This window comes from Pyrus communis, chromosome 1, assembly GCF_963583255.1.
Source record: "Pyrus communis chromosome 1, drPyrComm1.1, whole genome shotgun sequence".
NCBI lineage: Eukaryota > Viridiplantae > Streptophyta > Magnoliopsida > Rosales > Rosaceae > Pyrus > Pyrus communis.
The window spans coordinates 13,071,850-13,099,192 of record NC_084803.1 but is presented as its reverse complement, the minus strand read 5'-3'; the positions used below and the strand labels follow the sequence as shown (position 1 = coordinate 13,099,192).

General features: G+C 35.3%; 4 protein-coding genes and 1 long non-coding RNA gene across 5 annotated transcripts; 3 read left to right on the top strand and 2 right to left on the bottom strand.

The window, feature by feature from the left end:
- Positions 1–302: 302 nt before the first annotated feature.
- LOC137710045 (1-aminocyclopropane-1-carboxylate synthase 7-like) lies at positions 303–2,768 on the top strand. Its single transcript, XM_068449005.1, has 3 exons — positions 303–1,048; positions 1,166–1,467; positions 1,716–2,768. Exons 1-3 carry the CDS (start codon positions 869–871, stop codon positions 2,572–2,574), a joined length of 1,341 nt encoding a protein of 446 aa, XP_068305106.1. The 5' UTR covers positions 303–868; the 3' UTR covers positions 2,575–2,768.
- Positions 2,769–5,939: 3,171 nt separating this feature from the next.
- LOC137730235 (uncharacterized) lies at positions 5,940–6,996 on the bottom strand. The gene is made up of 3 exons (XR_011068105.1): positions 6,910–6,996; positions 6,702–6,809; positions 5,940–6,075 (listed from the first exon to the last, which is right to left on the bottom strand). It is a non-coding gene; the product is annotated as an uncharacterized lncRNA (long non-coding RNA).
- Positions 6,997–7,502: 506 nt separating this feature from the next.
- On the bottom strand, positions 7,503–9,201 carry LOC137748023 (uncharacterized). The gene is made up of 6 exons (XM_068488147.1): positions 9,177–9,201; positions 8,983–9,082; positions 8,768–8,892; positions 8,602–8,683; positions 7,841–7,973; positions 7,503–7,664 (listed from the first exon to the last, which is right to left on the bottom strand). Exons 1-6 carry the CDS (start codon positions 9,199–9,201, stop codon positions 7,503–7,505), a joined length of 627 nt encoding a protein of 208 aa, XP_068344248.1.
- Positions 9,202–21,147: 11,946 nt separating this feature from the next.
- LOC137748967 (uncharacterized) lies at positions 21,148–23,664 on the top strand. Its single transcript, XM_068489155.1, has 3 exons — positions 21,148–21,277; positions 21,775–21,973; positions 23,231–23,664. Exons 2-3 carry the CDS (start codon positions 21,792–21,794, stop codon positions 23,415–23,417), a joined length of 369 nt encoding a protein of 122 aa, XP_068345256.1. The 5' UTR covers positions 21,148–21,277; positions 21,775–21,791; the 3' UTR covers positions 23,418–23,664.
- A 789-nt stretch (positions 23,665–24,453) lies between these two features.
- On the top strand, positions 24,454–26,132 carry LOC137747517 (probable phospholipase A2 homolog 1). Its single transcript, XM_068487646.1, has 4 exons — positions 24,454–24,656; positions 24,737–24,776; positions 24,881–25,000; positions 25,802–26,132. Exons 1-4 carry the CDS (start codon positions 24,540–24,542, stop codon positions 25,978–25,980), a joined length of 456 nt encoding a protein of 151 aa, XP_068343747.1. The 5' UTR covers positions 24,454–24,539; the 3' UTR covers positions 25,981–26,132.
- Positions 26,133–27,343: the final 1,211 nt, after the last annotated feature.

The following is a 27,343-nucleotide window of genomic DNA, read 5'->3' as shown; positions in this document are numbered from 1 at the left end:
TTATTAATTATTGATTAACATTTTGATTAAATGCTAATTAATTTAGATGATGCGTATGTCCAACTCATTTGCCACTTAAGATGGTAAAGAAATATGGTATAAAATTGTGGTAAGAATAGCATTATTGCACCTCAAAACCCTAGTTATGTATTTTGTTGCTAGGTATTAATATAGATGCATGTGTGATGTGTGGGGTCAGCAGATCTTCATGGAGCTTCAATTGTATGCAGCCCTAGATATCTTGCACACAAATCAGAATCTTAATCTCGGTATCTTTGTCCGGCAATCAAACTTAACCACTCTTAGATCTCTTCAAATAATAATTTTTAGAAGCATTTAATTTCAAGCGTAATTCGGGATTTAGGGTTTGCTCAGCAAGGATTTGACTTGTCATAGGTTGGGAAGTACATTGGGATTTGGAGAGAGAGAGAGAGAGAGAGAGAGAGAAACCTAACCATATATTCTGACTAATCTTAATCAGATCTTAGAAAGATTAAGAGAGAGAAGAAAGCCTTGAGAGCATAGCATAAAATTATTGACAGTTGTTGGGTACATGTAGGTGATGAGATTAAAACTACTTTATGTATGTAAAAGGCCAGCTTTGATGTATATCTTGCCTATGTCACAGAATCAACGATTGATTCTTCTTCTTTTTGTTTTCTCAATATACAGAACAGGCAAGTTGAGAGTACCATTTTTGTTTATTATTGTTTTATGCCATTGCTCTCCAAAGCGTTCCTATATATAAAAGTGGGTGATTTCAAAGGTTTTTCATTCAAACAATTCTCATTCAACTCTTTTCTCTCTCTATCTGAGTCACACCTACAGCTTTCTTGAAGGCCAAAGTGCTTTTACAAGAAACCTAGTTATGGCTATAGATATTGAGCAGCAGAAGCAGCCTTCTCCTCGGCTATCAAAAATAGCTGTTTCTGATACTCATGGAGAAGACTCTCCATACTTTGCAGGATGGAAAACTTATGATGAAAACCCTTATCATGAGTCAAGCAACCCATCTGGAGTCATACAAATGGGACTTGCAGAAAATCAAGTGTGTGCTTCTCTTGATCGTACTACGATCATTTGGTTAACAAAATCCGGAAGAAAATTTCAGATTTTTTAAATTTTTAGAATTTTCATCTAATTTTAACTTTATTTTGTTGAACAGGTTTCGTTTGATCTGTTGGAAAACCACTTGGAAGAAAATTCCGAAGCCTCCACCTGGGGTTCAAAGGGATCAAAAGGAGTGTCTGGCTTTAGAGAAAATGCCTTATTTCAAGACTACCATGGCCTTTTGTCTTTCAGAAAGGCAATGGCAAGTTTTATGGAACAAATTAGAGGAGGAAGAGCCAAATTTGACCCTGCTAGGGTAGTCTTAACGGCGGGTGCAACTGCAGCAAATGAGCTATTGACTTTCGTCATAGCTGATCCCGGTGATGCTTTGCTTGTTCCAACCCCATATTATCCAGGGTAAGAATACTCCTCCATCACTCAAACTTACTGACCTTGGAAGTTAAATGTTAACTTGTCAGACAGTCTCGCATGTCTTCCTTTTCAAAGTGTTTATACGTCAGATTGAGTCTGGACATAACATGCCACCTGGTGTCTGACAAGAGAATGCTATCATTTGGAAGTTATATTATTTCATGCAATTTTTCTGTGACTTTTTTACATATTGATCATCAAAAACTAATGTCAACTTAAATTTTCTTCTCCAGGTTTGATAGAGATTTGAGGTGGAGGACTGGTGTGAACATTGTGCCAATTCACTGTGAAAGCTCAAACAACTTCCAGATTACTCCTCAAGCTTTAGAAGCTGCATACAAAGAGGCAGAAGCCAAGAACATGAGAGTGAGAGGGGTACTATTCACAAATCCATCAAACCCACTTGGTGCAACAATCCAAAGGACAGTCCTTGAAGAGATTCTTGATTTCGTCACCCAAAAAAACATCCATCTTGTCTCTGATGAAATCTACTCGGGATCTGCCTTCTCATCCTCCGAATTCATTAGTGTAGCAGAAATTCTTGAAGACAGGCAGTACAAGGATGCAGAAAGAGTCCACATTGTTTATAGTCTATCCAAAGATCTTGGCCTTCCAGGCTTTCGAGTTGGCACTGTGTACTCTTACAATGACAAGGTTGTGACAACAGCAAGAAGAATGTCTAGCTTCACCTTGATATCTTCTCAAACACAACATCTCTTGGCTTCCATGTTATCTGACAAGGAATTCACGGGAAACTACATAAAGACAAATAGAGAGAGACTGAGGAGGAGATATGATATGATCGTCGAGGGTTTGAAAAAATCGGGGATCGAGTGTTTGAAAGGAAATGCTGGGTTGTTTTGCTGGATGAATTTAAGTCCATTTTTGGACGAACCAACAAGAGAATCTGAACTGACTCTTTGGGATTCCATGCTGCATGAAGTGAAGCTAAATATATCTCCAGGTTCTTCTTGTCATTGCTCTGAGCCAGGCTGGTTTAGGGTGTGCTTTGCCAACATGAGTGAGCAGACACTTGGGATTGCATTAACAAGAATACATAATTTCATGGAAAAGAGAGAGCGGGCTTGCTAGAATAAAGTTTCCTCTCTTTTATCTTCTTTTTTTCAGTGGTGTTAACCATTGTTTATTCTTTTGGAGGACAAAACCCAATTTACTCTTTCTGAATTGTAACAACTCCATCTTGTTTTCTTGCTTGAAAAAGCAAATTATTACACATTCAGTTTGTATAATCGATGGATATAATATTTGTTTTGGCGTTCTACTAATTTTACCTTTGACTTGTCTTGCAATCAACTGTGAAAGAATTAAGCATTAACGTATAAATGTTGGGATAACGTACATTAATGAAGAACCAGAAAACTAAACAGATGGATTACAAATTCTTCTTCTTATTATTATACCCCAACATGTATATGTAATAAACCAAATTGTTAACTTTTCCAGCTAATTCATATATAATCACTTCGAACCCTTATTGTATATATGAGGTAGAATTTCCAACCTTCGACAATTTGAGCTGAGTTTGACGTTGCATGTCATACTCATAAAACCTGGCTTGATTAACTATGCGAATGCTACCATCTTCCTTTTATGTTTTTTTTCTCAAAAATATATCTACCAAAAATCATCTAAATCTGAAATATTTTTACCTTTTAAATGGTAGTCATTTTAGTGTTTCTTTTCCAAATAATATTCTTCCATTTTTTTTACTATAAATGAATGTCTTAGTGGTTTTGAGTTTATTTAATTATTTGTAAGGATGATTTTATATATGAATGATGAGTTTAAATATAGACTGTTCGGATTGTTAAAAAAAAATTACAAAGTGGGACTATAAAATGAGTGTCTCCGATATCAACAACATTGTTGGGAAATCCACAATTTCCAGGACATAGTTACTAAAAGCAATTTCCTCAAATAATTTGAAAAAGTAGGTTAATTAGTATGGAAAAAGAGTTAGGATGAACTATATGATGGTGTGCACTGTGGACAATATGCGAATGGTTGAGAAATGTAAAATAATTGAGACAAGTCTCTCTTAATAGTTCATATTGGACTTCTTAACTACTTATTAGATTATTAATAATATATACACACACATATGTATTTATATTTGCATGCAATCAAGTGTTAAATTCAATTTTCGAGGTCTTAGTTATACATATAACATTACATGAGTTCCCATGCATGTATGAATAGATGATAGTTATGCGCATGCAGTTGAGCCTGTGCGGTTGCTTGGCTGGCAAGGAGGTGGAGTATATACTTCGATTTAAGTAATGGGACTAAAGACAGAATTTTGCCCCTACTCTTGTGCTTGTTGTTCGGTAGGCGTCCGTCTTCCAGAATTCAACAATCTATAATTCGACGTTGAAGCCATGACTCGGAATTTAACAAACGAAGAATGAGAGAAACAAAGTGGGGAAACCCTATTTCTCAAGAGTAAAAATTCTCTAATTCTCTTATCTTAATGATGACGGTTTCATGAGTTTATATAGCACCCAAGTACTTCTTATTAAAGAGATGTAACTTTTCATCTATAAGTATACATCATTTAATAAGGGAATGCACCTAAATAACATAACCTTTCTAAGAAATATGGTTAACACTATTTTTCATTCAATTATTAAAATTATATATTACAATATTTTATAGTATAATATATAATTTCCAACAAGTTGGGCTAGTCCCCATATTGCCAATTGGTTTTATGGTGGAACCCCAACTTTCTTCATAGTATCAGCGCATTGTGAAGCCAAACTGCCACACGCATTCCACGTCATCCTGTTGTATTGTCCACGTATTCGACTTAAAATAAAATCCACCACACCTGAGGGGGGCGTGTTGAGAATATGGGGTTCCTCCAATAAATTAATTGGCAATATAAGGAGTAACCCAACTTACTTATAGCCCATGCAATGTCTCTTTTCTCATCAGTGTGGAACTCATTCTCAACAATCTCATTAATTTAGGACACTGCCAACTTAGCGTCTCCAGATGTTTAGTTATAACATACTATTATCGTAGCATCCGCTCCCCTGACAGAGAAATTCTTTCTTCTCTTTTGAGGAGTGCGCTCACCATCCTAAAATGGTGGTAACATTCACCGTCTTATTGGTTGCAGTTAATTAAGTTTGATTATTTATTTACAACATATATCTTGAAATTAATCTCATCTAACGACCATCAATGCTTCTGTTTCGCCTTGGGCCTTTCCATGGGCCTTCAATGCTTCTGATGCGCCTTAGGCCTTCCCAAGGCCATGAGTTTAGGCTGGGGCTAGTGCTTGAGCTCGTTGGGCTTAAGTTGCAACTGCGCCTCCCTGCGCCTAAACTATCAATTTTATTTTTGTTAAAATTTTCTTTTTTCATCTTCATGTTCTAAATAAAGTAACGTAGGAAAAAAAAATCAATGGAAAAAGAAAAAACAGAGAGGAAAAAAAAAAAAAAAAGGAATACGATTGGTACTTACTTACCGATTGTCTCTAAAGACTATCGCAAGTAAGGTAGCGAATTTTTATGACAAAATTGCTACCAGAGTACCGACAATTTCGAAACAAAATTGCTAGTATAGTAGCGACAATAACTCATAGAAATCGCTAGTATCATACTCATCCCTCCTTTTCATTTTTTTTTTTTTTTTTTGGTTTTTTTTTTTTTTTTTTTTTTTTTTTTGGTAATTTTGTTTTTATTTCTCTTACCATAACAATAAACTATCATAGTTATGTTCTTCAAAATATATTGTTTCGTGCAAAAGTATAATTCATATTTAAACACATAAAATCAACGATTTAAAACCTAAATTTAAATATATTTAAATTTAATAGTGGTTACTAAAATAAAGTAACATATGAAAAAAAATTCAAAGGAAAAAACAAAAAAGTAATAAATGAATAAATTGAAATAGGGGGTACTATGCTACCCATCCTGGCCATGTTGTTTGGGGTGACACTCAGGTGGTGCCGGACATCAACTACTAGCTTGTCATTTCCATCAAGAATAAGTCGATGGTTGATCCCACTACTGCCAACGCTGTTAATGATTATGAGGGCATTGTGTGGGAAAAAGATTGGGAGCATTTCAGGCAATTGATCTCACAAGGAAATTTGCCCGCGCTCCACTGCGGGTTATGAATTCGTAAATCTTAACCCAAAATTTACCATAGGTATGAACAATAATTTTATGCATCTTTGAGACAAAGTTCAACATGATGTTGCTACACATATATTAGTATACACAAATCAACACATTCATTTCAAAACATTTTATAAATTAATTGCACAACTAAACAAACAGGGTAAAATAAGTTTCCAAGTTACATTTACATACACTCCCAAAAGTCTCCCACATTGATTTGCACCTGTATTTTACTAACTCTATGTTAAAAGTTCTATGTACAACAAAAAAACAACAGATCTGAATGACTTTCAAGTCCCAAATATATACAGTTTCAAAAATTGCCCACATGGTTCTATTTTTCATGTTGCTTCTCTGTTCTTGGGCTCATCCAAAAAATCTTCCATTTGTTCAGTATAGTTACAAAGAACCTCAGTCATCTTTGCACTTGTTCTTGCTGTAGATTGAAATTACATTCCTTGTATAAGCAATATGATTAAAAGGGAAAATTAACCAACAAAAATGTAATCCAGTGTGAGAATTGTAGCGAACACCCTTCATAAATTAAACTTAACAATGACTGATAGTCTGATATTGGTTAAGGTAGATGGTCAAACTAATGTGTTCGCTACTTTGCTCCTTTTTAAGTTTGAATGGATCATAATTCTCTTTGTAGAAAAAGAACTATACGATCCAAATGTTTTAGAAGCTTTATCAAAATAAACAACAATAAAGAAGAACAAAATCTTATTTTGCTTTTCTGGGAAGAGCCAAATGTTTCAGTATTTGTTAGTTGTTAATATTTGTTGTGACCTTTGTGCGAATTCCAAGTTCAGTAGTTACTTATTGAATAAATGGACAAAAACGAAAATTAACAAATTCTGCCTATCCAAGTGCAACTCTAAACAAATATAAACTTAAGCATTTGAGCTTTTTCTTATGTTTTCACTAAGTTGGGAACCTAATAACAAAATTTCATCTCAATAGTCCTGACCACAAAGTAAAACCATACTTATGGGACCTAACTAATAGTTAAAGCATTAATAACAAATAGATGTAACATACTGGGTTTTGGAAGCTTACACTACTTCAGATTTGCTTGGAGACACCTTGTTCTTGAGAGATTTGATGGGAAAATCTTCAGCGTCCGAAGCACTTTGTTCATCTATTTCTTCGGTAATTTCAGTTTCCCTTAAATCAATATAAACAGAAGAGAGATTAATACATTAGTAAATATCATGTTATTTGAAAGTATAGATACAAATGAGACAGTTCCAGTGAAAACTCTTACCTTTTGTGTTTTTTTCTATTCTCAGGGCTGAAAAGACTCTTCCGAATTAAACTTTTCGTAGGCAATGGTGTGACAACAGTGGGTGAAACGGTGGCAAAGATATTTTTTAACTCTTTATCAAAAAGTGGTGGGGTAGATGAAAAATTCTGAGCTGTCGTATCTTCCTCCTCAAATTCAGCCAGTGATTCATAAGAAGCTTTGGAACTTGATTGAACAGCTTGTATTTTGTCGTCGAAAATCGCTTGGATCAAAAGATCATTTCTGTTGCAATCATTTTTCAAATGTCCAAATCGAAGTTGAAAAATTTTAATCTGCCCTTGACATGGGAGAATTGCATATGGTAACTCTTGTTGATCAGTAAATCCTTTTTCGACAACTAAATCATAACATGAAGTTCCAAATAAACGTTCAGCCGGTTTACCAATGATGATAGCACTGGTCTCATCGCTGGCGTCTTCGAGGATTAAATTTACTTTGAACCTAAGCATATGAAGAACAATATTTAAGTATAAAGCTTATGAAATTAATTATAAACATTTGGTTTACCAGGAGAGGGTACTTAAATATTATGAAATTTGTTATAAACATTTGACTTACCAGGGAAGGGGAGTTTGAACATCGTGCTTTACACAAATTAGCATATCATTATTTTCATCTTTTTTGAGTTGTTTGTAGCAGCATGGACATGCTTTGTACCACCATCCAGCATGCGTGTCAAAACGTGTAACAGCTGCTCTACATAAGACTGAAGTGCTCTGAAATATATTTACAGACAGTAATTAATATATGGATATCTAAGAATGATATGTACTTAACTAATTTGTCATATATCATATGAGGAATATAATTTATTTAACAATAAACGATGCGTATTAGTATCACAACAGGTGCACATATCTGATTTCTAAAACATTGAGAAAAGTTTGTTTACCTTGTACAAATCTGGATCCAAAATATTCAGATCTTGAACAGACATTTTTTCAGTGTTTTCTAAATGTTCTGGTCCCATGAGTTGCCTTGCTGATGTTGACAACATTTTTACAGAATGAACCAGACCAACAAAGCTGCATATATTTTTGTATTCAAATAAAATAGTATAAGAATCCAAACCATGAACGGATACTAACGTATTCATTAAGCATTTATCAATTGAAAATGAAAATTTAAAATATTACATCATCAGAAATTTGAAAGAATAATTTTCATACTTCTATAGATTTATTGCATGACTATGTAATGCATATACAAACATGGCTTGTGTTTATAAAATCAAATATTTTGACCTTACTGGGAAACAAATTCCACCTCATCTACTGTACAGCAGCAACAACCACTTTTTAAACAATTTTCATAAACTTGACAAACCTTTCCAAGTTTGCACTTAGCTTGCATAAGTTCACAATATTACAAAAAAGGTCTGCTACTTTGTAATTTACAATTTTAGCTAGTTGTAGCAAATTATTTGATCAAACTTACACTCAAAAAAAGCAAGATCATAGCCTTTTTAATTATAGAAACATGTATACTAAAATAAATATATAAACATTGTATTTCCAGATGTGTTTAATTGAAATAACAATTTCATCTTTATATGCATATCATCAGTAAACAGGTATATCCATAGTTTTTCCCTCATAATCAATTTAAACATGAAAAAAAATATTTTAAAGTATTTGAAATTTAGGAACTGACATTGCTTTGTAAGGTGTTGCCTCGGGAATGTCTGGATTGATGAAAATCATTGTGGAAATACTGTTGTTCAGCACGATGTTTCCTAGTTGTTTATCGATGAGCAATTAAATCATTATTTTATACAATAAATATGAACAATTGAAAATAGAAGTGATAAATTTCATACCTCTGAATTGTCTAACTTTAAGGCTTGTAAAAACACCCAAAACTGGTGGTGGCAAGTGTTCCAAAGCTTCGAAATCAAAGGTCTTTGCAGTGTCACCCCACAATGTTAGGTTAACATCTTCTTTCCTAAGTGAATGAGTATTAAGAAAAAATTAGTATTTTGAATAAGATGTGCAGCAATTTTGAGAAATTTAGATGTTTGGATAAACTGTTTACCTGATATTTTGCAACTTAACCTCGCATATTTTCTCCGTTCTCTCATTGCCGATCATTCTGTCCTCCAAAGGCTTTACTGCAGTAATGCGTCCCATAACATCTAAAAATTTGTCCAAAAAGTGTAGTCAGATCTCAAAATTGACAATATGAAACTAAACTTATACTGAATTTTTTGATTCTATATATACAGTTACCTGTGAGAATATCAACTTGATCCATGCGAGAAGACAGTTGGGAATAATCAAGTAAGTAAAACCGATGTGAGGGAATATTTGGATGAACACCTGGCAACTCTTCAAAATTTGTTTTTGTATTGAAGCACACTTGCGCGTCATGTGGGACAATTTTGTAGGACGTTTTGCAACGACTGGTATAAAAGCGAGTGATCTCATAAACATGATCAGCTTTAATTTTTGGAGCAACATACTCATAATCAATTTCTTTTGCAGAGGCATGAATTGCATCTTTCTACATGATTAAAAATAAATTCAAAAAATTAGGCATATAAATATGAACAGCACATCATTTAAAGGCAAAAATTATAATCTGATAAAATGATATACATCAGAGCAAAAGTTAGAAATCATAACCACAATTTAAAATTGAAAACCTGAAAAAACAAAATTCTTACCATTTCGTCAACCAATAGACATTGAAGACCACCAAATGTATTATCTTTTCCTATAAGCTTAGGTCTCCAAATTCTGCATACACGGACTCTGATTTTCTTATTAAACTCAAAAGGTAATAGACTTCGGATAGGATCTATCTTCATTCCGCTACAAAACTGCAAGTAAATTTACATGGCATTAGATGTCAGTCGCCCGGGGCATTTGTTTTATTTTCTTGATCACCTTTAAAATAAGAGGTGGTATACGTTATTTATAAATGTAGACATCGAAAATGCTAATACGCAGAAAGAATGAAACAGAGAAATTGAGGATGAAATTGAGCATGACATAAGCGGAAAGAATGACACAACACAGTACTTGCACAATAAACAAAATGGCGGAACGAATCAGCAAGCTATAACTTCAAGGACTACTAAAAGCAAACAGTCACTGTCCTATAGGACTTGTGCCTTTATTGAATAAAAAAATACTATTCATAACATACTCAATTTGTTTTCTTAATTATTCGTTTCCTCTGCACAACTCAAATTAATTCAAAGCTTTTTCATACCTCAGGGAAGAGCACCGTCTCTCAATTTGGGTTGTGCAGATTGATAAAAGTGATTGGGGAGGAATAGCAGAAGAGTCCACTGTCTCTCAAGCTCTTCCCTCTGAAGAACGGTAAGAGAAACTCACATTTACCATTCCACCTATTCCCATTAAAAAAATTAAAATAAAAATTTTGAAGAAAAAACTCAACAGAAAATCACTAATTTGTTCAATAAATTTGGAATCCTTTGTTATTTTGCTGAAGAAAAAAAGGTGGAAACTTTACCTGAGGAACTGAAAGAAGTTGTGATGAGAGCAAGGCAGATGGTGTTGGAGAAACTATGGAGGGAAAAAAATCAGAACCGATAGGATTGAATAAATCAGTCGGAAAACTCAGGATGTGATCAACCTGTCGTTGCCGAGTTGTATCTACACAAAAACCAAACAAATTAATCCCAAAACCCGAACATTCCAAATCCCAAATCCCAATCTCAAAAACAAACAATCATACAAAAAAATCGTCAATTAGATTCGATAGCATACCATTTCCTCAAGATCGGTTGGAGACCAGAAAACCATACATTTTCTGGGCTTGAAGTTATATTCGAACCGACACCAGATGCATTGGTTTTCAACAATAAGGCGGAAGCAAAAGCAGAGAAAGAGGAGATAAGTAAAGTGACACGCGTCCCGCTCAACACGCGTCACTATGCTAAACATGCCAGGTGATAGAACCATTACTGTAGAAAGAAGTCTCGTGAAGAGCCACTTGTGTTTCTGAGGCAGGAGTCGAGAGACTTCTATTGGACGCAGAGGGCCAAAACCGTCATTTTACTGTGTAAAAGATCAAAAAAGCAAGATTTGAAGAGCAACTGAAGGGTAAAATTGGAAGAACACTGGCGAATGAACAGTAAAAAGGACACAAAGGGAATTAATTGAAAAGTTAGGCGTTTAGTATATATATAAATTTAAATAATAGAGGAATTTCTAAACCAGAAACAATCATGGTGTTGTGTGACTGATCAATTTGTGTCTTACAATATTCTTTGTATGTGGTTCAATACACTAATGGATAGGATGTTGAGTTTCTAATCATACGTCATGGGTTCGAAATTCTCCAATTTTATAAATTATTGTAATAATTTGAAAATTTTCTCCCTCTTTAAAAATAATAATATCTAATTACTGTCAAGCCTGTGTGCGTGAAGGTCATCATCTTGAATCACACTTCGAAGTACAAACTTGAAATATATACATATACAAATACACACACATATATATATATATATATATATATATATATATATATATATATATATATATATGAAAAGCATACTCACAAATGCATGTCATATCACACACCATTTTTTCTCTCCGCATAATTTTCTTTACTTATGATTATAAAATTGAACGAATCGATTTTTTTTTTTAAAATGTCGTCGTTATTATTTACCCAAACAGATCACATTCGTTTAATTGAGAAGAATAAAAGGCACATGGTTAAGACAGAAAATTCCTCCATAAAAAGGTCATTCTTGTCACATAAATGCATGTAGAAAAATAATTTAATTTCAACATATTCAATAATAAATACAAGCGAGGTGAAAAAAAAACATAAATAAATATAGAACACTGATGAAATGCAGAAAAGAAAATAAATTGATTTCTTGATGGCTTTTGACATATATGATGCATTAGTGGGAGTGTGAGTCTGCTTCTGAAGAGTTCTCTGAGATTTGTGTGATGCTGAAGACTGACTACTTAAGGACTTTGATGCTTGCTCCAAGTTTATTGATAATGTCGGGAAGGTAATTCATTCGGATTCTTTTGCGAAGCATCCTGCTAGCTTGAGAAAGATTTTTTTGCTCGTTATTATGCAGAAGACTTTGCTAGCATGATGCTTCACAAAGAAATCCAAACGAACTACCTTCCCGACACTGTCAACAAACTTGGCGCAAGCATCAAGGTCCTTAAGCAGGTCAGCCTTCAGCTGCACACAAATCTCAGCGAACTCTCCAAAAGCAAACTTGGCGGATTTTTGCTACCACAAATTGGTGCTTTCATAAGTCAGTATCTCTGAAAAGAGTGAGTTTTAGGCTTGTATGCGTAGCAAAAGCTTACCAAAATTTAGTGGAGATGAAGGTATTTATAGGGAAGAGTGGACAACCATAGGGTTAGGGTTTTGCCCTACACATGGGCAGTTGTGGATCCAGGATTTCAAGATCGGGGGATCCCAACATAAAAGCTCCAAAAAAAAAAAAAAAAAAAAAACTAATTTGGTTCCATATCACTATTTTCTATTGAAGTTGGTTCATTGAATAAACCAAGATTAATCTCAAAGGTAATAAACCAACAAATTCTCCTCAGCAACATAACGCAATTAGTGACTCTATAAAGATAAAATTTGGAAATGTAACATATATATTATTAACTGGGAGCTGGAACTAGATTCTAGGATTAAAAAACTTACATGAATTTGGAAGAAATAAAATTAGGCAGCTAAAGGATACTGGAAAAGACCGGGGTTCTTGGGCTTTGTAGAGAAAACAGAGATATTTTAGTTTTTAAATTTTTTATAATTACCTGGCTCAAAAACGCTGTGGTTTTGGCTAGGTCTTTTAAAATGAAAATTAAAAACATCTTCTTCTTGCCTACACATTCATGGAGGCAACAAGCCTCTCCACTGCACCTGCCCAAATTGTTGGAAGGTCCCAAAGGTTGATCAAAAGTGTTTATTCGGGCTTCCGAAGGGTCTCAGGACCTCCCAGGTCCCTATATGGATCCGCCAGTGCACATGGCGGCATCCGATTGGCCAATTAGTGTCATCCGTTGGATAAATGAGGAAATAATATTCCCAAGGTATTAATTAGGAGATAATATATTGGGATATTGATGGAAACATCCATAATTGATTGTGTTAGGATTCCTTACTTGATGGAGTTTGTCTTGAATTGGAAATGTATTAAAAATAGAATTTAGTAATTAATCATATCTTTAATGCCTTTGATTTTTCCATGGCACAAGCAGGGGAGGTTTGAGCAATTGTCGTCACCTCTAGAGATACTAAGTTGCTCGTGAGAATATTTGTATCCCTACCCATTTAATAAGGACATTCTTATCTTTTTCAAGAAAAAATTAACGTGCCGTCTTTTGAAATTTTTAGATTAATTTTTACTGCACATGGATCACATTTTACTGTTTGCAACCAAAGGAAACAACATTAAGAAAATATACAGAGAGCTACAGAATGTAAGGCTGCGGATCGCATTTTGTGCATAGTCATGAGGATAATACAGATGGTGCATGTTTTATTGTGCAGACATTAGTCAACACGGCTTTGCCCAAGTTCGGATTATGTCTCAAAAGGTACTCATATGGGGTTCACAAAACGTGTTCATAGGCGAATTTGGAAGCACTAATTATTATATTACAATAAGTAGGGTTTTTTTTTTAATAACTTTAATCCTTGAAAAATATTGAAATTTAATAAAAATTTGGTATTAGATTACATATTGATTATAGTCTCTTGATTTGTCCTTAATTCAAATTAATTAATGTGTATTTATTTCAATGTTTCCCATTATATTTAACATTTTTCACACACCACATCCCGGGCCCGCTCCACCATCGTAGCACAATATTGTCCGCTTTGGGTTCCGACCACGCCCTCATGGTTTTGTTTCTAGGAACTCACACGAGAACTTCCCAGTAGGTCACCCATCCTGGGATTGCTCTTGCGCAATCTCGCTTAACTTCGGAGTTCCGATGAACTCCGAAGCCAGTGAGCTCCCAAAAGGTCTCGTGCTAGGTAGAGATAGGAATATACATATAAGGCTTGCAGGATCCACTCCCTGGGCGATATGGGATGTTACAATCCACCCCCTTAGGGGCCCGACGTCCTCGTCGGCACACTTTCGGCCAGGGATTGGCTCTGATACCAAATTGTCACATCCCGACCCGGGCCCCCACCACATCCCGGGCCCGCTCCACCACCGTAGCACGATATTGTCCTCTTTGGCCACCGACCTCACCCTCACAGTTTTGTTTTTGGGAACTCACACGAGAACTTCATAGTGGGTCACCCATCTTGGGATTGCTCTTACGCGATCTCGCTTAACTTCGGAGTTCCAATGAACTCCGAAACCAGTGATCTCCCAAAAGGCCTCGTGCTAGATAGAGATGAGAATATACATATAAGGCTTGCAGGATCCACTCTCCTGGACGATGTGAGATGTTACAATAATTATAATGAAAAATAATTAATACGTTAAAATTAGAAAGAAAAAGAGAAATAATTAAAAAATCAAAATATAATTAATAAAGAGAGCTGTTAATCCCACCCTCCAATCCTATCTCCCCACCCCTTTATTAATTTATTTTTAATGACAAGTTTACCCCCTATGTCAAATGACGTAAATACCTAAATAATCTAGAACCCTTCTCTCTCCCTCCATTTTTCAGACCTCTCACAATCCAGCTCCACTCTCTAGAACTCGCATCCCACGAATCTTCTTATCCATAATTCTAACCAGTTTCTTCTCTTTGGTTTTGCAAAACCCAAAAAGACCCAATTTCTTTGAATTCATTTTGTTGTTAGCTGCTGCTTTGGTATAATTGAAAGAAAAAAAAAGTGAAAAATTGAAAATTTAGAAGAAAAACGAAGAGCCCAGCAACCAACTCCCCACATCCATGAGCTACCCACCCCATCCAATTTGACGGCAGCCATCCTCCATCGGCTTGACACTTCAACCTAATTTTTTCCTTCCTCCATCTCAAACGAACTCACAAATAATAAAACTCAACTTCAACCGTGGATGTTGTCGTGGATGTAGCTCATCCTCCTCCTCCTAGTCAAAATGGGGCACGTCAAGGCCTTCCCCTCCAAAATTCCAGAGAGAAAAAAATGTTTCTGGTGGGAAAGAGGTTGCTGCCGAATTGAGTCGGATAATGTTGATTGTATCTAGGATATTTATGGAATAAAAGTGGGTGGAGAGAGAGTATTAAGTATTTTTAACTTTCTACGGTGGGTGGGAAAATAGGACACTGGGGTTGGTCTAGTAACATTCTTAATAAATGAGGTGATTAATGTATCCAGAGATTGAAATTAAATTTTGATCTTACTCATGATCATAATTTTAGTCCAAAAATCATCTTTACTTAGGGTTAGAATGAAGTTTCGTAATTAAGTTTTGGATATATTTATGTTCGTTGCAAATCAGAGTACAAAACCCTAGCTAATTAATACGTACCAGTTCAGCAATTCAACCTACCCAATATTCTACAATTCTCTTTCTATCTTACCCAATATTCTACAATTCTCTCTCTATCTTGGCCATGGTCTTACCTAGCAAGACTATAATAAAAATGGAGTTTTAACGAAAAGCCCGCGATACTGTTCACTTTAACGAAAAACTACATTTTTACACTAAAAAATCAAACCTGGTACTATTCACTTTACCCTTTATTTTGTCTTTATCATTAAAACTCAAAGTTTTCAAACCCTTTTCATTAGTTTTTCTTAATAAAAAATTCCATGCCAAGTGGCACAATGGTTTTATATCTTCCACGAAGATATTTGGTCTTTGATTAGGTTTCAAATACCAGCTCCATTTTTCCCTTTAACGTTAATTTGCAGGAAACCAGCCCCTCGTTAATTTGATTGCCTCATTGGATCATATGTGATATTATATATGGTTCAACCCTCTTCCTATATACTCCTTTAATTTTGTGAAATAAATATGAAATCATCCGAGAGAAGAAAATGTGGACCTTTTCTTAATTACCACATATTACAAGATTTTGGAATATTTCCATATTTAGTCCCCAATCCAATGCATGCATGCACTTTAACTAATCAATGTCAATGGAGATAAATTTTCTATATATATTAATTTGTCTAAAATACAAAAATAGCACCTATCCAAATCTGCTGATTGGAAATGACCATTTTTAAAAGGGGTGTATTATCCACACATCCCGAATTACTTCTTACACACCCCTTATTAATTTCTATTCGTTGATATTCTTTAATTCATCCAATCCGACGACCGAAAATTATAAAGGTGTATGAGAAGTAAAATAGGATGTATGAATATCACATCCCTTTTAAAATTGATACAGTTTCCAACTCTTACAATCATCAAGGTCGTTTTTGGATAGCTGAACAAAATGCAGTAGCACTAGCTATATCCTAGCGTAGGCCAAATTATTGAGGCAAAAGCCAAATTTACACAAATTAACATGTGGTTTGTAGTCCTAATGAGCAACATAAAGTGACCATCTTTGGCCTTTTACTCTGAGGATGTTGACAAATTAGCTGCTAAGGATTAAGAAAATCCCAATCACAATAATTAATTAATACGAGCCCCATAACTTTTTTCTAGTTGTTTAATTTAGATTAGCTAGAGAGTGATGCTTGAAAAAATAGCAATTTTAGGCAGTCCTATTGACTTGTCCTTGTCAAAAGTACAAGAACCCTAATTTCTGGTGTGCTTCCATTACATGCTGGCTGCGCTGTTATTAGTTGGAATCCACTTGGGAATGTGAAACACCTTCCTAGCAAAAGAGCTTGACAATTGACATGGTTTCTTGATCATCTACCTATCTAATTCACTAATACGTAGTTGATATAGCAAACTAATTTAGTTTATGGCGATCGGCTGCTAGCAAGTGATTCTGCACTTCTAATGAAATTAGATCGCGCGCGGCAAATTGAAAGTCATGACCATAATGTTAAAAATTTACAAAGTAGAAGTTTCGTGTCCATACAAATATGGAAAATTAGCTAGGTTTTATTTTATAGGGAAATATTCTCATTGATTATTTAAAAAATTGAAGGTCCGTATCTTGTGTATAGATTTTGTTTGATACTTGTCTCTTGAACGCAGGCTGAAGTCGAACTGGTAGTCGTCATACGGTCAGTAGCTATATTTCACGTTCTCTCTTTTCATGTTAGGAAGGTCTATCTACCATTTGCAAATCTCATGCTGGCTGTTGCGTTTTTGCACATGGATTCTCACGACCTCGAGGCCCACTTTGTAGTTCTTATACCCATGTATTTAAATTGTCTTTATTCCATGGCCAAGTTAGTTGATTATAATCTACACAAATTAGAGACGCGATCTCAACAAGTATATATCTCGACTCCATGTATATATATGTGTAACAAAAATACCTAGCTAGCTTCCGAAGAAAGTTAAGGTTCCACCGTAAAACCAATTGACAATATGGAGAGTTGTCAACTGCTTATAAGTACATGTAAAGTCCCTCATTTCATCAATGTGAAATTCTTTCTAAAAAACGTCCCCCCTCACGTATAGCGGATTTTCAAAAACAATGGTGAAAGATCCGAAACTAAGGAACACAAACCCATAACAAAAGTGAAGCCACGTATAACTGTAGGCAACACTCACAAACACAATTTACAGCTAAGCAAAGAAAAAAGAGAACTTTCATGAAAATGGCTTAAACTAAGTTTATTTTAATAAAAAATCATGGTATAACTTTATTTAATGAAAAAAAAAACCTTAAATTTTAATGAAAAAAATCTTAAATTTTAATAAAAATGACAAAAAACTTAGATTTTAATGAAAAAGACATAATTTTAATATTAAAAAAAAAAGACACAGACTTGCGCACTCTCACACAAACTGTTTATGAAACTTACTACATTGTTTATGAAACTTAATGGTACTACACTGTTAATGAATCTTACTACACTGTTTATGAAACTTACTGCACTACTTATGAAACTTACTACACTGTTTATAAAACTTACTACACCGCTTATGAAACTTACTACACTGTTTATAAAACTTAATGGTACTACACTGTTTATAAAATTTAACGGTACTATACTATTTATGAAACTTTCTACACTGTTTATGAAACTTAATGATACTACACTGTTTATAAAACTTAACGGTAGATGCTCGTCCTAGATTTTCAAGTTCTTTCACCATAATTCAATAAAAAGATTATAAAATAAATAAATAAATAAAAAACATGATAGAGATTAACATCCACGCCGTTAAAGTCATGCATGGCTAATAGCTCAATACCATTACTAGAAAAATGGGTGATGAGTCCAAAGATGTTGTTAATGATGTTGCCCCACCCCTACCCCCAACTATCCCAACCCACACCTGGCCAACTCCCTCTCAACCATACTGCCCCAGATGTGCTTCCCCTCTTCAATTTGAAATTTTAATTTTAGAAGAATAAAATATGCTTGGATTATGTCAAAGGGTTATGCAACTAAAGGATTGGATGGGTGCTCTTTGCATGCGCCTATAGTTAGGTTTATATATATATATATATATTATTCTTTCTTTCTTTCTTTCTCTTGTCCTTATCATTAAATAAAGTTATAAGATGATTTTTGGTTAAAACTCAAGATTTTGAAGTTATTTTCATTAGTTTTCTTAAGAAAGAAACCTCCAGCAGCTCATCTCCAAAGTAAAAATTAGGGCAGCTCGTTCTTTGTTAGTTTCTATTTGATTATGTATTATTTTATTTTACAATCGCATTTTAGATAGAAATTATGAAGTTTACTATTATGTATCTGTATATTTCTTATTAAGTCTCTAGATTATTTTCTCTATTTAAGTAATGGAAGTGTTATTAGCACTTCAAAAATCTCATTCTACACTCCTCACAAGTGTATTTTTCTTTATAAATATAGAAATTTTGGAGTATAGAATGAGAAATTTGGAGCGTCAATACCAATTCCCTTAAGTAATGTATTTAAGAGTTTATAATGGAGAATTTTAGAATGATTTTACCAAATAAAAATGTATGGTTTCAGTGTTCTATTATTAAATTAATTGACAATGTAAAGAGGAGTTTAAATAAAGAAATACAAGGTCCCTTTGACCGCTTCTAAAAATGAAGGTCAATGGCCATGGTTGCCATGGCCACAGGTTTACTTGTCAGACCAATCTTTGAGGGGAATTAGTAAAATAATTGAAGTGGCCCCTATTAAATTAGCTGTTTACAAACAAATACATACAAATAATTTTTTCTTTCAACGCAGAATGCATACTTTTAACAATTACTATATTTGTTGCTCTTTTAAGCACCAAAGGTTTCTTGTTTTATCCATTTATCCTGCGTTGTTGTACCGTGTGATTGTTATGAATTCGAATAAAAAAAGGTTACTATATTGGTTTTACTTTGTATACAAAACAAAACTTACATATATTAATAGCATTACAGTTAAAGATTTTAGAACAATATTACTATTATGCTACTCGTATCACATTTTAATACCACATATTATAGCACACAATGTGCAAACGCCACATTTTTTTGTTTTGATTTGCCTTCCGGTTCTATTCTCTCCTTGTTCTTGTAACATCCCACATCGTCTAGGAGAGTGGATCTTAGAAGCCTTATACGTATATTCTCATCTCTACCTAGCACGAGGCCTTTTGGGAGCTTATTGGCTTCGGGTTCCATCGGAACTCCGAAGTTAAGCGAGTTCGCGTGAGAGCAATCTCATGATGAGTGACCCACTGGGAAGTTCTTGTCTGAATTCCCAGAAACAAAACAGTCAGGGCGTGGTCAGGCCCCAAAGTGGATAATATCGTGCTACGGTGGAGTTGAGCTTAGGATGTGGTGGGGGCCCGGGTTGGGATGTAACAATTTGGTATCAGAGCTGATCGCTGGCTGGAAGTGTGCCGACGAGGACGTCGGGCCCCTAAGGGGGGTGGATTGTAACATCCCATATCGCCCAGGGGAGTAGATCATGTAAGCCTTATATGTATATTCTCATCTCTACCTAGCACGAGGCTTTTTGGGAGCTCATTGACTTCGGGTTCCATCGGAACTCCGAAGTTAAGCGAGTTCGCGCAAAAGCAATTCCATGATGGGTGACCCACTAGGAAGTTCTCGATTGAGTTCTCAAGCGGACAATATCGTGCTATGGTGGAGTCGAGCCAGGGATATGGTGGGGGTCCGGATCGGGACGTGACAGTTCTCGATTTCTCTTAGGTTATTTGGTTGGTTTTATTTTATTGAAGTTCCAAACTCCTGGTTTCTTGATTCTCTCGTCATTGTCATGCATGCTGGAGTTCTCAAGCTGCTGTTTTGAAAGAAAGAAAAATGAAAAAAATTGGTTGGGCAAACACTGCAAATGATTAGTCTTGGGTGATGGTCGATCATGAAACTAAAGGCGATGCTTGGCTACTACTTATGCTTGGTTTAGTATGAATGTCGATATGCGTCATCTTCAATTCACACGAGTTTGTTTATTTTTTTAAAGCTCACATTAATGGAACTAGCTACAATGCTTACATAGATTTAATACAATCATCATCTAAAGATCATATATAATCTATATGAATATATATATATATATATATATATAATACAATCACCATCTAACCGTTGAGATACTAATTGTATTAAATATATGTAAATATTGCATCCAAAATTCTATATTAACTGTCCATTTGTAAGTTAGAAATGTCATTGTTATTGGAACATTGCATTGGCATGGGCATCTACATCATCAAACATCATCGTCATTGATTTCTGCCTTTGCAAACTCATGATGTTGTATACCTCCATGAGTTTGACGGGTGTTGAAAAAGTTAGGGCTCGTTTGACGTACTTTTAAAATGACTGAAAGCGCTTTTGGTAAAATGAATTTTGAGTTCTAAAGGCACTTTAAGTGTTTTTTTTGGAAGAAGCACTTAAATTGTTTTTTTAGGACCCACTTGAACTTTTACTAAGGCTTGATTCTAAAATCATTTTCATCAAAAGCGTTCTTAGTTATATTATGTGTGTTCAAACGAGCCCTTAGCAAGTTAGCAAAATGCAGTTTTTTGGTGAGCAAATGGGCCTTGGGCATTCTAAAATGGGCCTATCAAAATGGATAAAATGATTGAAGGCTAGCTGAGATGGCAAACGAGAGCCCACATTTTGGTCAAAATTACACGAACATCCTCAATAGAAAGCTGAAAGCCCAAATGTTAAAACCTCTGAAAGCCCAAATGTTAAAACCTCTGAATGCCAAACGTTCTCTACCATAAGCACGCAGGCCGCTCCGCAGCACAAAGAGAAGCTAAGGACTTGGAGAGTCTCACTCTCTCTTCGGATTTGCATTGGAATCCAGGAGCACGAACGCGAAGGTAAAACCCCTTCAGATTTTGCTCTCCCTGGTTCAATTCACTATCTGTTGATTTTTCTCATGGCTCTGAAGCTTTTGCTTGTTTAGATCTTGCGATTTAGGACTGACCCTTTTGGTGTTTTGCTTTGAATTTTTAATCGGAGCATGAAAATCTATGTGGTTGATATGGGATTTTTGACCCAGATGCAAAGATTTGATTTGTTATAGCGTATGAAGTTTTCTGCTGATTTAATTTTGTTTTAATCTCGATGATTAGGGTTTAGCTCAATACCCAATTGTCAATTTTCTGCTTTGAGGCTGATAAAACTTAGATTTTATGTAAATTTAGAAAAAAAAATAAAAAAAAAGGGGTTTATTGTGCTTGGTGCAAAATGATGAAATTTTTGTTTTGGGTGGTGCTAAGATTACTTATTTTTGGTGAATTGTAGTTATTTTACTTAGTTTAGGGGGGCGATTAACTGATTGTTGTATTGGGTAATTGGTTGTGTTGTAACTTAGGATTGATTTGGGGATCAATGGCATCGAAGTTGCGTCAGTTGCAATCTAAGGCTTGTCAAGCAACACAATTTGTGTCCCAACATGGAGGTACCTACTACAAGCAGTTGTTAGAGCAGAACAAGCAGTACATTCAGCACCCACCAACTGTGGAGAAGTGCAATGAGTTGTCCAAGCAACTGTTTTACACTCGACTTGCTAGGTTATACTTCTGAACCTTTTTTGTTTAAGGACTGAATTTAGTTATTACTTGGCTGGCTCTGGTACGAGTTGTAGAGTGAAGACCATTAAAGAAGTCTCATATATGTTGACTGAATGCTCTTCAAGATTTAAGTCTGCTAGTATTTTGTTGCATCCATGTGGACGATATGATCCATTGTATCGCAGTCTTACTTTTGAAAGTTTTAGCACCTTTCTTACTTCCTAAACAGCCTGACCATGGTAACTAAAATGTAAACAGCCTGACCATGGTAACTAAAATGTATGACTACAAATAAGTAAATTGAGTGAAAATTATTGTGTAGACATTATTATCGCGCACAATGATAGGGTAGATGATTTTAGAGACAGTCTTGTCAACATTAGGATCAAAATTTAGAACTTTATGAAGAAAATGTTTACATTTTAATACATGTTTGCGTATTAGATTTCTTTCATTTATCTGCTCTAAGTAGGATTTCTTTTGAGAAGAAAGAAAAGAAAGCAACTTTTTAAAGCTCCGAAACATGAATTTGATGTTGATGCAGATTTTTTAATCGAAGGAGAAGCATGTAGATTGGGTTACTTGTTTGTATTGCCTCCATTTATTTTTTATTTTTTATAATAAAAATATGTGCTCTGTGAAGAAGCTAAGAAAAGTGCATTGTCTTTGCTCCTATATCTTTGTGCTAAAAAGTTTTTATGAAGTTTTCAAGTGCTTAAGAAACTGGATGAGGTCTATGTTGATCCATTCAAGGAACACGGGGACTAGTTGAAGTATCAATTGAGATAATGACAGATCATTTGACCTTTTAAGTTGGAACTTTATTGGTAGGATCTGTACTTCTATTGAGATAATGACAAATTATTTCACCTTTTTAGTTGGAACTTTAGGTGGTCCGCGAAAAAAGTTAGCGAAAAAAATTATTGCTAGAGTTGAGACTAATAGGAATTGTTCATGTTGCATATGGTCTAGCACTGGGTATTCAATTACTGATTTGCTTTCTAGATCCAGGATGTGGTACTAGAACTTATTACAATAGTCTGAATGATTTGGATACGTCCTTGAATTACAATCTTTCATGGGAACTCAATGGTTTGATTTTGATATTCATAAGGGCTCGGCTATATTTGTGCAACTTAGAAACCATCAATTCAAAATGCATCTGATACCGCATCTGATGCCTATTTTTCATTCTTTTTCATTGCAACGACATCTTAGTTGTATGACTATAACTGACTCATTTTCCACTACATACAGTATTCCTGGTCGTACCGAGTCATTCTGGAAGGAAGTTGATTATGTCAAGCATTTGTGGAAGAATAGGAAGGAGTTGAAGGTTGAAGATGCTGGAATTGCTGCTTTGTTTGGGCTGGAATGCTTTGCATGGTTTTGTGCCGGTGAGATTGTTGGAAGGGGATTTACTTTCACCGGTTACTATGTCTAAGAGCAACCATAAGGTAAAATGTTTCTAGGAATTGCACGTGCAAGCCTTTCTCGTCATTTGTGGTTGATCTGAACCGCGAGTACTGTACTTGAAATTTTTCGTTTTCCTAGACGAATTTTTGAAGCTGAGAAATCGGTGGGCAAGTTTGACAGCCATAATAATCAAATGTATTTGAAAGTAACTTGAATGGGATGTTGTTCGGTTATCTTTTTTCCGGAATCATGAATGTTGTTCGGTTATCCATCAATAGAGCTTGTATTTCTTGTTGGAATCACTCTGACTTGTTTGACGCTCCGCATCAGGGGGGCGTCGAACCCCGATGGCTAGAAAGTAAAGTTGGAAACCAACCATTCTACTTTGGCATTATACTTCTGTTAACTGATTTTCACGTATGGCTATCCTTAATAGTTGTATAATTTTTTCTGGAGCTATTGTTAGTATCCAAAACAGAGCACTCCATCGCTTATAGTCACTTATCATGTGCTCCTCCTTATTATAGAGGTGATTTTTACGCATCCCTCTTCATTCTTGATTGTCGGATTGAAAAATTAAACGAAAATAACAGACAAGATTAAACAAGGGTGTGTGAGAAAGCTAAAAAGAATGTGTGGTTATCATTTTTTATTACAATATTAATGTACCAATTTAATATTGGAAAAAACGTTGTAGCGAGTTTAGAACGAAATTATTGATCCTTCATTGTATGATTTAATCTAACCCTCAATACTGTTTTATCACAAAAAAACAAAGGCATGATAATTTATTTTGAAATGTTGATAATATTTGAAGTGCTAATAACACATTAAATTATTAATAAATTATCTCCTCAAAACCAAAATCCAACACAAATCAAAAGCAAATCTAGGAAAGATTTATTATTACAAAAATTATATAATTGATTCATTCTCAATACAAAAAAAAACAAATACGGCAGCGAGGGACCAGCGAAGGGCACTTCTGTAAAATCATTCGACGTCATTCGGCGAATGAGAAACCGACAGATCTGCACACAAGGAAACGACAGAAGTATTACGCGGAAACTTCTCGAGGGGAGAAGGCGCCGAGGGCTTCAATTTCTGGTAAACCCGTTGAGCCCAAAAAGCTAAAACGCGAGCGACAACAATGGCGTCAATGTCGCGAGACGCCGGCCTCCATCGCACGACACAGTTCTCCGCCGCATTCGCCGTCGCTATCTTCTCCCTCGCCGTCGTCGCCCACTGTTCCGACAATAATTCGGAGGTAAAATATCCTCTCTTCCCACAAATTTGGAAAAATTATTGAGTAAATTGTTTATAAAATGAGGCTTCTGGAATTTTCAGGTGAATTGCAGCCGAATCTGCGTGGCGGAGAACTGTAATTGTAAGCTCAACCTCTCTACTGCCTAGTTAATTTCTCAAAATTCTACTTTTTTTCGGTATTTTAATTTATATTTGATTTTAATTTGTTGTTATTTGTACACTTAGCGGTTGGGATTCGATACGGGAAGTACTGCGGGGTAGGGTGGACCGGCTGCCCGGGAGAGCAGCCCTGCGATGATCTTGACGCGTGCTGCAAGATTCATGACGATTGTGTTGGCAACAAAGGTAGCAATTTTACTTCATTTTTGTGTTGCTGGAATTTTGGAAGTATAAATTATCATTTTTCTTCGTTGTTGGAATTTTGGAAGTTTAAAAAGTATCATTTTTCTGTGTTGTTGGAATGTGGTTGTTTCAGTTACTTCAGTGATTTGATAAGCTTTGGAAACTTGATTTTTGGATGAATGGGAAATAAAATGTCAAATGTGTTTGGCCTTTTGATGGCAGAAAGAATCGATCTTTCTATTATTCGAATGTAGTGATGAATTGGGATAATTATGATAAAAAAAACTATTTGGTTGTTGTTCTGTTGAAATGGTTCTGATTTTATTTTGCCGAAGGATCGTAAAGGATGAACAAAAACCAACATGTACTTGGTTAAATTCTAGGCCTGCTCTGCTATAATGTAAGGCACTTCTTGTACAAAGCAAGTTGGTTTTTGTTTAGCAAGTGATGAGTGAGATAGGGATTAGGGAGAGTGGGAGTATATGTATATCCCAGTGAGCTGCTCTCCCTCGGGAGATTAACTTACACTGAGGAAGGATTCATCCTCATGATGAGTGAGATAGAAACGGCGGGGATATTTCCCTGTGAGAAGGTACTTTAAACTTGGTGCTTAATTGGTGGGTCGATGTGTTGGTTTTGTGCAACCGTGAGTTGGATATATTATAGAGTAGACAGTACAATGCTTGGGCAGTTTGTCGTGAATTATGTACATAATGTTGTTTGTTCTTGGCATTTGGTTCTGGTCTGTATATGGATGATTGTAGTTGAAGGTCCTCTGATTCTAGTAATATGTTGGTTTTATAGGTATGACCAATATAAAATGCCACGAGAAGTTCAAGCGCTGCATAAAGAAAGTACATAAATCTGGGAAGGTTGGATTTGCTAAGCAGTGTCCTTATGATACCGCTGTGCCTACTATGGTACAGGGTATGGATTTGGCTATCTTACTGAGCCAGTTTGGTAACTCAAAGCTTGAACTCTGACTTGTCGAAGAAGAGAGACATTTCCCAGGAGTGGAATCATATATAGCACCCCTACCTACAATTTATCTCCAACACCCGTAAAAAGGGGAGTGGAACTCTTTTGATATAAATGAACTAACTATGATCAAGTAAATGGATCCTCAGATACCTGATTTTGTGTTGCGTTACTGACTCTTATTCCTTCGTTTTTACATTTGATTCTTATTCCAGAACTATGTGATTATTGACATGAATTCGACAATTGGTTAGCCCCAAAAATTCTTACTGTGTGTATAATGTACAGGAAGCGAGTTGGATTCGCTCTGATTTTTTCTTTTTGATGATAATGTTGAAGAATGTTGTCTTGGTAGGTGTTTAGGTTTATCTTAGAAGCGGAACTAAGCGGAAGCTTGGTCTCCAGGGTCCTTGTTTGCTTACTTTAACTCGGATGATAGTGAGTCTGAGGAAGATCTTCCTAGAAAGATTTCCACCAGCAATGCTCATCTGAATACCTATATTTCTTGAAGCGTCACAGAGAGACCGGGACAATGTTTCATACAACATGCTGCGGGTAAGTTTTTCCGGACGAATGTGAAGTGCCATGAGATGATTAGATTTACTCAGCAGTGTCCTTGTAAGACCCATGCGCCTACTATTTGTATATATGGTAAAACTGATGTTTGAACTCCCGAACTATCATCCTAGTTGAAATTGTACCCCCGAACATTACATAAATTTTGTTAGGTTAGATGTTAGATTAGCCACTAACGGAGTTCGAACTCACGTCATCATATAAGGGCTCAACTCTTTTCCACCATTGTGGTAAATGACCACTTGCCAATTTGTTGTTAATTAAGAATATTATTAGTTTCAAAATTTTTAAGTTAGGAATTTAGTAAAGATATATATTAGTTCATGCGTTCTATTTTTAGGAAAAGGATCCGGCGTATTTTTAGGAAATGGATCCTTACCAGATCCTTTTCCTGAAAATCCTAGGAATCCCATGATCGTGACAGTTTATCGTACATTGTGCGATCAGAAATCATTTCAAAATTTAAATTTAAAATTAAATATAAATAGTATTTAATGAAAATTGATCACAAGATGAACGATGAACGGTTATGATCACATGATTCCTTAAAAAAAGAATCCGGTTTTTATTGGTTGGTCCAAGGCGACTAATTTCATTTTGACGGAAATACGGATGGAGTCCAACAGTGGAGGTAAATTTTCTACTTTTCAAAAGTTTAGGTCCTTAATTTATAAAAATAATAATTAGGAAGTCAATTTCGATTAAAGTAAACAGTTTAGGCGAAGAAAGTTGGCGCCCACCTGAAAGCACACAAGTAACAACTTTTGCTGGCATTAATTATATCTGCCTACC